This window comes from Argentina anserina, chromosome 3 (genome assembly GCF_933775445.1).
Source record: "Argentina anserina chromosome 3, drPotAnse1.1, whole genome shotgun sequence".
In the NCBI taxonomy this organism is placed as follows: Eukaryota; Viridiplantae; Streptophyta; class Magnoliopsida; order Rosales; family Rosaceae; genus Argentina; species Argentina anserina.
The window spans coordinates 32,987,707-32,998,564 of NC_065874.1; the positions used below are offsets into that span (position 1 = coordinate 32,987,707).

Here is a 10,858-nt window from a genome sequence, read left to right on the forward strand (position 1 = left end):
TCAATGCAAGCAGTACGTACTATATATATCTACTTTGGATAGTACCCTTGCATATACGAGGGATAACTCAACGGCTTAGGGTCCTCCTTCTTTTCTTCTTTTTTCTCCTCCTTTTTTGCCTCTGGTTTTGGTTTTGGTTTTGGTGTTTCAACCGTATCTATTTCGGCGTTGATGTTCTTCTTTCTCAACTTCATGGTCAAATTAGCTGCATCGACATCGCCGATCACCTTCATGAACTCCTTGTCAAACGATACGCCCGCAATGTTCCCTATTACACATCGATATATTAATATGCTACATGAAGATCATGTATAAAAATAATGAATTATCAGTTTGATTAATGCATATGTGTTAGAATACCTTTGGAAGCTGCAAGAATCTTCAAGGCTTTAGCCCTGATTTTTTCGTTTTTATCACCATCGCTCAATTTCAAAACTATAGTTCGTTGCACCATCTCCTAATTTCTTTTGGAGTTTCAGGTTGAAATCTTATGATGGGCTAATATTTCTGGAGAAAAAGTAATTGTGAACTAATGCATATATGTAGTGAGTTAGTGACTGCTTAATTGTACCAAAAAGGAAACCGCGCGTGCGTGTGCTACTTGTATACCAAGAAGGGACACTTCTTCTAATATATACTTGCGTACTAAGAATGACACGTTTGACCTAATTTGGGTTCAAAACTGGACAGTACTATCTTCAAGATTTTGCTTTGGACCCCATACGGCCATACGTACGTAACATACGCGATTTTCGTTTCCAATATGATTTAGCATTCTATATTACATCAATTAATGTTCCCAGTTCATCTAGTGAATTCAGATGTTTCTCATCGATCTACAAAATTTAAAAAATATTTGGTATACATGACCTAGAGAAGGTAAAGTGTATGTGTTAGTGTGTTATTGTTAGACTTGAACTTTTAATAACAACGCCAACAATAATTATATTGCAAACACATCAGAGTATCGATATTTTAAGCATGTATAATGTTGCCTCATAAATATATATAAATCTAATTTTACACCATGTACGGAACTATATATATGTCGATCCTAGGAGAGTTTTTGAATGATATAATATCCAATATATATATATATGCCAATTAGAGAACGGACGTCTGCACAACCCTTAAAAGTGCGGACATCTTTGCGTTTTCAACCGCCTGGCGCCGACAACAGTGGTTATCTTGCCGGATGAACAACAACCATCAATATAAAACTTATTCTCCATGGTGGAGTAGTAGCAACCATTTTGTAGCCGACTCGATCGAGCTTGAAGTTTTTGTTATTATTGTTGCCTAGACCTTTGATTCTCAATCTTCATCGCGTACGTCTTCATGAAAATGCAGTCAGCCATGCCATTGTTGTTCATCCGGCAAGAGAACCGCCACCGTCGGTGCCGGGCAGCTGAAAAAGCAGAGACATCCACACAGTCCTTAAAGTATGTGCGGATGTCCTCTTGTGATCCAAGCTACACACACGGGTTTAATTTTCGGATGATGAACAATATTGTTCGCAAAAATAACATCATACACTTGCACCCGTTGCACAAAAAAGTAGAATCCAGAAGCTGCAAATCACTGCTTCAAATTAAGAGATTTCACAATCTGTTAGCTTTTGCCCATATTGTCCTCATCTTGAATGTGATATTGCCTAATATTACCAGAAATCGAAAGAACCAAGAACAATCAGAATAACCATGAAAACCTAGAACAATCGCCTAGGCCGATGTCGAGATCGAACATATCAGAACTCGAAGAAACAATCGATCAATATTAGAACCTATTATACATGCGTAGGCGACGGGAAAGTTTTGGGACATTAATGGTCTTCTTGGCTAATTAAGGTGGGTTGAAGGAGAATTGCCAGGATATGACTGACACTGAAGCAATCCAAAAACTTTGATCAGATATGCTAACATTTATTTGGAGGAAAAAATTCACTCCAACTATTAAGTAGTAATTTTTTATTCCTCGATAAAATACACAAATATATTTATTTTTAATATAATATCTTTTTTAGTTATTATATAAATTCATCACACTTTAATAATAATATTTATCAAATACTTTAACACGATTTTTAACACAAAATTGATTATTCTCACAGCGCAATTAAAATTAGATAAAATTAGTTATTCTCGCAACATATTTAAAGCTGATTTTATATTAATCATCTGGGCCAAACTCGCCCTCAATTACATTAAAAACCTATAACTACTATATGTTGGTTCATGATAGATTCATCACATTTGTTGCACAATGACTATATCGGCAGATCCAAGCTTCTTCCTCATAGCCCTAGTCAAGCACACCGCGTCAACTCCATCCCCAATCACCTCCAGATGATCTCTGTCTTCACCTTGTATTGACACTTTGGTCACACCTGTTTGATCATAAATCCATCATGTCATGTATCTAGCTAGGTTTGCACTGATCCATCGAGTATCAGAAATGAATAACATGCAATGATCGAATACTGCAATATATGCTAAATTTTAACAATAGTATCTGACATTTGCCCAACTAATAATTAAGGTTATTTTACTTTTAAAACTATCATATAAGTACATAAACAACATAATTTGATCTAATATGTATCAAAAATAGATCAAATTATGTAGTTTATATGATAGTTTTGAAAATAAAGTAATCTTGATTATTAATGGGTCAAATGTCATGTACCGTTCTTAAAATTTAGCCAAAAATATATCTAGCCCACAAGAGTGAGCAATGAAGAAGCTAAGTAATCAAAAACTGCATAATTTATATTGATGCATGTTTACCAGGAGCAGTGGCCGCAATCTTCAAAGCCTTGGTTCTGCATTTGTCACAATGAACGTGCAACTTCACAAGTATCTTTTGCTGCACAGTTGTAGAAATATTATAACAATAACAAAATTCACGATCCAATCTCCAATTCGGAAATCCATTTTAAATTGTAACATTTATAAAACGAACGAATTAAAGAAGCTATGAACTCTAGATTTCACTATGGAATTGAGATAACAAGTATTTGTTAGGGCTTAATTACCGTCATCGATCTTGAGATACAGTACGAATTGGAAGTACTATTACTCTATCAGTTGGGATGGGAACTCTATGAATCTTATGCCGAATATGAAGTGGGATATTGAGCACTATATGCTGTGTGAACGTTAACAAGCCTCACTACTTATATAGGCTTGGAAACTTCATGTACAAGTTAATCGTAGTTTCCTGGGAAAGCACTTCAGAGCAAAAACCGCGGTTTCATCGACTCAAGTCACCCTCGATGTTCGAAAATAAGTCATTGAGAATACTTATTGACAATTTCTCATGTATGTACCAACATTATACGACAGACAAGCATTAAATGAAATGACATATTTTGTAAGTGAATAATGAATCATCGATAACATGTCCCCTAATTAAACTAGCATGGTGTGAAATTCTATCAGCCAATAATTACAATTTCCTTTGCGAAAGATGTAAAACAAACTCAAAAACTTCTAATATCTACATCAAATTATACCTAAATAAATAATTATGCACCTTTAATCTAGCTACATCGATCTTATTCTTCTTATCATATTGAAATTTTAATGACCTATCTCTAATCAAGCTAGACTACGTGAAATGAGATACAAGTTACTTAAATGTAAATTACTGAATAACATAGTCTACATGATAGAAACTAGGAATCGAAGCAAACTTCAAACATATGTTTCATTTTCAAGTTTCACATACTAATGCCTAATATATATTGAAGTGATGTACGTACTCGTACAAATTCATCTATAGCTAGTAGATCAAATCATTTTAGCAAAAAGAAGTCGAAGTCTTTACTACAACAACTCCTCAACTAGTGATCGAATGCAAATTCCACAAAGTGAAACCTTAGTGATCTCGTGATGTCTACGCACAATTACCTAATCTATTGACTACAAGTTGGAATAGTCGGATGCCATTAATTGGATCTGCTAGCTACCATATCTTTGTAGCAAATTTAGTCAAGTCAATCGAATTGGCTAGTAATTAAAACTGTATGCATGGCACTATCGTAGATATAATCATGTGACAAGTTGGTTTGTTTTTCCTTTCTATTGAACGGTCCGAGAGTTAAGAAGTCTAGGACATACGTCCAAGCATATGTATAGATATGACGTATATATATATATATATATGACCGTCGTACGGTCCGAAGTTAAGAAGTCTAGGACATACGTCCAAGCATATGTATAGATATGACGTATATATATATGACCGTCGTTGGGATTAGAATATCTAATTATCTATGTTACGACGGGGAATTTCGGCGAACCGAGAAAGCACTCCATCATCTACAAACCATGAGCACACGACGTCATAGGGTGAAGATCAGTTGGCTAGCCTTCAACGCTCTGATGCCTATATTAGCTACAAAGATGAACGTGTAGAGTTAGGTAAGAGAAGATGTAAGAGTAGAATCTTACTTTATTGTGGAGAGGAGAGACATATATAGGCAAAAAGTGTGTAACTACTAAAATTACCGAACTACCCCTGTTGGGCTAATAATACATGTAATGGGCTTTTAGGTTAATTAGACCCGAACGTGTCGATTTAGGGCTACGGTAGCCAAGTGCAAGGCAAGTAATTACGATGTTTAGCCCTCTATGTGGCGTATCTTTAACAATATGAGTGTAGAGGGATTGATCATTACGTACTTCTTCCTTTTGCTATCTAAAAATACCACGTACTAGGTCAACTAAGTCTTACGCACCCTAATGCTTCAACATACGTATCACATAAATAGACGTACATATACGTTATATAGTCAATCGTATGCATGAATTAACTTACATTTATACATAGTGCATATGAATGTATACATGCAATAAGGACGCAGCCACTTGAACGGCTACTGCTACACGGCCTATAGCCCAAGGTAGATTTGGGCAAAAAATCTGCCTAGTATGTATCTATCAGAGTACGTATCGGGTTTTGAGAAACTTTTACTTAAAATTGTTATCATAATTGTACTATGTCTGCAACTTAAGTGACTCCGTGTTCTTGAATCCTTGTTGAGTTGCAGATATACTGTATTATTTTGACTAATTATACTTTCAGTTTGATCAACAATGAGTAGGCTTCAAGGCTTAAAACGCGTACGGCTCGAACAAAGACACATCAATTTTTTCTTTCCTGGATTAATTTCGCCCAAAAAAGAAGAAGCAACCTTAAACTTAATTAGTCCACCTCTATATATAACCTGTAAAATGTGCAACCTTTGGGCTTTGGCAGCTGCAAGTCTGCAACAATCTTTGAGGCTTTCTTCGGCCACTCCAAAAATTCAATTGCATGGCTTGCCGATATGTTTTCATGCATGCATTTATGATAAACTGTCAAACTGATATGACGTTCCAATTCACATCCGTTGATAATAAATAGTGACTCAACACCTTATAAAACCACCCCAATGTGAGATCTATATCTCAATCCTTTGATTCGATTCAATTATACATGATATAGTTTAACTGAACAACAACAGGTAGAATAGAAACGCAGATCCTCAAGTTTTGTTAATGAGACATATCACTAAAATTGATAGGAATTTTTGTTACATAATGGAGCAAGTAGTTGGTTCCTCATGAACTACATATTGTGGATAGTGAGGATAACCGTAGCTTGATATGCAAGTAATTGGGATACACTCAACAGGCTTGTCCTCCTCTTCGGCTTTCACTTCTTCAATACTTACTATATCGGCATGCCCAACCTTCTTCCTTATTGTCATGGTCAAGGTCATGGAGTCGATCCCGTTTCCTATCACTTCCACATGATCTTTCTCAGCTTCTATAGACACTTTGCTCACACCTGTTTTTTCAGTGATTTTCGATTCATCGTTACTTATCAGTGAGATTAATCGATAATATAGCTACTCATTATATCTAATTAAAACCATGGATATGAATATAAAGCTTTCTTAAACTGCACTGTACCTTTGGCCACAGCGGCAATCTTTAAGCCCTTGGTTCTGCATTTCTCAGAGCACATTTGCCCCTTCATAACTATCTTCTGCTGCACCATGGTTTTAGCTAGTGTAGATGATTTTGTTGGAGGGTAGGAAACAGATTTGTAAACTCTATGAATGTATGATCACAGCTGAGACAAGTTATTGAGGAAGTAGCAGAAATCATTGGTTGTATTTATACGAGCTCAGTCTCCTTAAAATACAATGGTTAGTATAATACTCCGAGACCGTCTCGAAATATAGTTAACGAGTATAACTTCCGTGGAATTGAAGCCAAGAATTCCATAGAACTGGTCAAGCTGGCCACAGATGATCGATCAAATTCCTCCACTAAAACCAAAAATTAAATACGTTTTCATTAAAAAGCAACTGGAAAGACTTGCAGGTCGTCATTCTATATGATTATCTGGGTATCAAGTCTCTAGACGTGTGAATGGCCAAGGCTTTGGTGTAGACGTGTACTGTAGAAAACTAAAGAAATATAAAAAGAAGACTCGTAGCTAGCATACAGCATTGAAGCTTCTGCCCAAATACGAGGTAGCAAGCAAGCAAGCATTGTACAAATGAGCATTATGTAAGGTGGAAATAACAAGGGCATCTAATATTTAATATAGAAGTTGGATTAGTATATAAGGTTAGGGCCTTAGGTTATAAACTCCAATGTCCAAGGCTAATTGCTTGCACAACATTTACAAATTGCAACACAAAGGTTCAACATGACCGCAGGAAACCATCTAAGAGCATGGATTTTCTAAGCCCAAAAACCATTTCTCCTATGAACACCTAAAATAAAGATTCCCACACATGCTCCGCATATTTGGTCCTAGACTTACTAATTGAGGCTTTCATTACTAATCAATGTGTCTGTATAACATTATAACTAGCTCACTTAACTCAGATGACTTACCACCTCAGCACCAATCCAACCGAATGCGTGTTTGTTGATTCTAAAGAATTTACTCGAAAAATGATTCCTAGACGTGTCGGGAGAAAAAGCCCTGACTCCCATATTACTCAGGCCCAAGTAGAAACCTAATATCTTTAGCCGAAACACCCCTTGCTTCTATAAACCCCAAATTCAATTTCACACTGCACCGTAGGGCTGGACTTTTGGACAAAAAAAAAACCAAAATTGGCCATAACCAAACCGCACCGAAGCCAAGAAACTGGAATCGGAAAAAACCACCGCGTCGGTGCCAGAAACTGAACTGAACTGAGCAGTTGGTGCCGGTTATCGGTTATATGCTTTTAAAAAACCGGTAGAAACCGATCCAAACCGAGAATCGGGAGGTAAGGTTATAGCTTATATTTGGTGAATATATATAATCAGGTACTTATCCAATGAATAGATTTGGTAATAAATATATACATGCAGAGATATGTGATTTTGTACAAGATAATATGTGATTTTGAATTTTGTATGTGTACAATCATGCATGTAGAGATCTAATGTAATATTTAAGGATTTTATCAACTAGCCCTCATGTTAAGACAAGTCTAGACGTCTAGTGATGAAATTCATAAGATTTAATGTTTTATTTTGGTTAACTTGTTGTGTTTCAGTAAAGTACAATGCTTTTATTTAGTTAATATTTGAGTTCTTAATTATTTATTTAGTTAATGTAATTTAATTGAAGTATTTAACTTATAATTTACTTTTTTAATTTTAATTTTTTTAATTTTCATTAGTTAAATACGAAAAGCCAATAAGGATATTAAGTTTTTAACTGAAGTGAAATTAAAATCAAACCGAATTAAAATTTAATCGACACCGCGATTTCTATATTTATTTTTTAATTTCGGTTAAAAAAAAAACATGAAACCGAAAGTTGTCGGTGTCGGTTTTCAGTAATGTTCATCAACCGAACGGTCCGAACCGTTAGCACCAACTAGTAGCATTGCACCGAAACCTCCTCCATTTCATTTCCGATCTCATTCGTAGACCTAAACCTGTTCCTTGTTCTGAGTTTGGGTTGTGATCGCATCGGAGCTATTCAGCTGAGCCAACCTGTTTTCCGGTGAGTTTTGTTTTGATTTTGAGGAGATTCATTTCGTTGTGAAGATGTTTCGAGCGACAACTGCTTCTTGTTACTCCCATTGCATCACCAAAGGAAGCGGTATGCCTTTCCCTCTCCTTCTTTTCGCTGTGAACAATTATCCGGCTTTGAGCAATCCGAATTTAGAGGAACCCATCGGAATCATAGACCCAATTTGAGGACGCATGAAATGCTTCACTCGCGTCCTCTCCCTTCTGTTATCCGTTTCAATCAAATCTTGACTCAGCTTGTCAAACTCAAACAATACCCGGCAGTCATTCCTCTCTTTAATCAAATGGGCCTGCGTCAAATTGTTCTTGATGGATTTACTCTGAACATTCTCATCAATTGCTTTTGCCACTTGAACCAAATGGGGTTTGGTTTATCTGTCTTGGGAAAGTTCTTCAAATTGGGTCTTCAACCAGACGTCGTGACCTTTACCACTCTCATCCACGGCTTTGTTCTCCAAAATCAAGTTCCCGAGGCTGCCCGAATTTTCACCAAAATGATGGAGGGAGGCTACTGTAAGCCCGATGTCAAGGGCTTCTGCAAGACGGGGAACAACGTTGCTGCGATTGAGTTACTTGGGAAGGTGGGAGAAACTGGATGCGTGCCTGATGTAGTTACCTACAACACCATCATCGATGGTCTCGCTAAGGATACACTCATTGATGAAGCTTTAGGGTTTAGGGTCAGCGGAGGTATTGCTCCAGATGTTGTTACTTACACATGTTTGATTTAAGGACTTTGTAATATAGGCAGCTGGCAGCAAGCTGCGAGGTTATTGAATGAGATGCTGGGTAAAGGTATATTTCCCAATGTACATACCTTCAGTGTCTTGGTTGATACCTATTGTAAAGATGGCATGGTGGTGGAAGCTGAAAGATTGGTACAAATGATGATTCAAAGAGGTATTGAACCTAACACGATCACATAGAGTTCGCTTATGGACGGTTACTATTTGCGAGGCGAAATGAATGAGGCCAAGAAAGTCTTTGATCTAATAGTTTGGAAGGGCTGTATGGTTAATGTTCATAGTTGTAGCATATTGATAAACGGATATTGCAAGAGTAAAAAGGTCGATCAGGCTTACAAGATTTTCAAAGAAATGCCATGTTGGGGGCTTGTTCCAGACACCATCACTTATACTACTCTTATTGATGGTTTCTACAAAGCAGGGAGGATAGAAGAGGCAGAAAAGTTGTTATCTGAGATGCAACGTGGTGGCCAACTTCCACATGCTCGAACTTATGCCATTATACTTGATGGCATGTGTAACAACCAACAACTTTCAGCAGCACTGGAATTGCTTAGAGAGTTGGAAGGCAAGAAGTTGGAACTAAATATTGTTATTTACAATATTATCATTGAAGGTTTGTCCAAAGATGGGAAAATAGAATCTGCAGTAAATATCTTCTCTAGTTTGTCATCCAAAGGAGTCCAGCCTGATATGAGGACATTCAACATAATGATTCAGGGTTTTTGTAAAGGAGGCTTATTATGTGAAGCAGAAGATTATTTTCGAAGAATGCAAGATGAAAGCTTTTCTCCTGATGGCTGTAGTTATAATGTACTTATCCGGGGTTTAATCAATAATGATGAGGCATCAAGGGCTGTGGGATATATTCGAGAAATGCGTATGAACGGTTACTCTGCAGATGCATCAACTTTCGAATTGATCTTGTCCAAGGATAGAGAAGATTCTACTTTGTTGACATTGATAAAGAATTCATAGTAAAGTTCATCAGATTATTTGTAAAAGAACTTTCCCAACAGTACAACAAGAATTCTTGAACCTGCTGCTCCTTTATTTTATTTTTTTCTGACCAAAGAAGAATTGTGGTGTTACTTGTAAGCTCATGATTTAATGAATGCAGTGCTATTTCCTGGTTTCTATCTAATTCTATCTTTAATTTTGTTATCGATCTCTTCTTGTATATAAAGAGGAACGTTCAAAGTTTCATCACCAGAGAGGATTTATGAGTGTTACTTGTTTGTGCATGTATATAATTATGATAATCTGAATATTAAGTTGCTGGGAACTGGTATATCTGAAGAACTATTTTTATTCAACTGGTACACAAACAAATGCTGACACTGTAAGTATTCCTGTTTTCTAGTTCATTTGTCTTTAATATGCCCGAAAGGCTGGGCAATTGTGATTCAATTCTAGTTTATTATTGATGTTTCAGGGCCTATGATTTACAGTTTAGTTTGTAACAAATATTTGGAAACTCTATATTTAATCTAACCCCTAGGTTCTAACTTCAGCACTTTGGTATATGCCAATTTTATTTACGTATGATCTTTTTTTTTTCTTTTTTTTGAAGTTCAGCTCTGTCTGATAGTTACATTCTAAAGATAGGACTTTTTTTAGCTTATTGTTAATAAATTGGTGTGATTCTTCTCTGAACGTAGGTGGCAATCCCAATGGGTGTAGATTTTTTAGCTTGTAAGTTGAATATCCAGAAACTTATATTAACTGGTGATTCTTCTCTGAAAGTAGGCGATTCCCAATGGCATGGGTTTAGAATATAGTTTGTAATTTGAGTATCCAAAAAAACTGATAATACTTTATTAAAAAAAAACTCATAGTACTGAAATTAGGCTCCCATCAATTACAGTTGTCGCTTAATATTTTCCTCCTTCGATTCTACTGTGTGTTAGTCAAGTTTTGTAATGCGTCAATGATAAATTGATAATATATCTTCGTTTGGAAAGAGATGTAAGAGTGTGTGACCCATACATCTGTCATAGACCAGGAGTTTTGATGAGTATTTATTTATGGAGATTTCTGTATATAGTTATACAGTCACCTAGCTAAATTCTT

The 10,858-nt window shown here is 36.2% G+C and overlaps 2 protein-coding genes and 1 pseudogene across 2 annotated transcripts; 1 reads left to right on the forward strand and 2 right to left on the reverse strand.

The window, feature by feature from the left end:
• The window catches only part of LOC126787535 (putative pentatricopeptide repeat-containing protein At1g12700, mitochondrial), a 28,657-nt pseudogene extending 18,894 nt beyond the window's left edge, over window positions 1–9,763 (forward strand).
• Window positions 2,156–3,139, reverse strand: LOC126788934 (heavy metal-associated isoprenylated plant protein 47-like). The gene is made up of 3 exons (XM_050514961.1): window positions 3,035–3,139; window positions 2,787–2,865; window positions 2,156–2,386 (listed from the first exon to the last, which is right to left on the reverse strand). Exons 1-3 carry the CDS (start codon window positions 3,038–3,040, stop codon window positions 2,247–2,249), a joined length of 225 nt encoding a protein of 74 aa, XP_050370918.1. The 5' UTR covers window positions 3,041–3,139; the 3' UTR covers window positions 2,156–2,246.
• Window positions 5,522–6,048, reverse strand: LOC126788933 (heavy metal-associated isoprenylated plant protein 47-like). Its single transcript, XM_050514960.1, has 2 exons — window positions 5,961–6,048; window positions 5,522–5,835 (listed from the first exon to the last, which is right to left on the reverse strand). The coding sequence occupies exons 1-2, from the start codon at window positions 6,046–6,048 to the stop codon at window positions 5,579–5,581; spliced, it is 345 nt and encodes a 114-aa protein (XP_050370917.1). The 3' UTR covers window positions 5,522–5,578.
• Window positions 9,764–10,858: the final 1,095 nt, after the last annotated feature.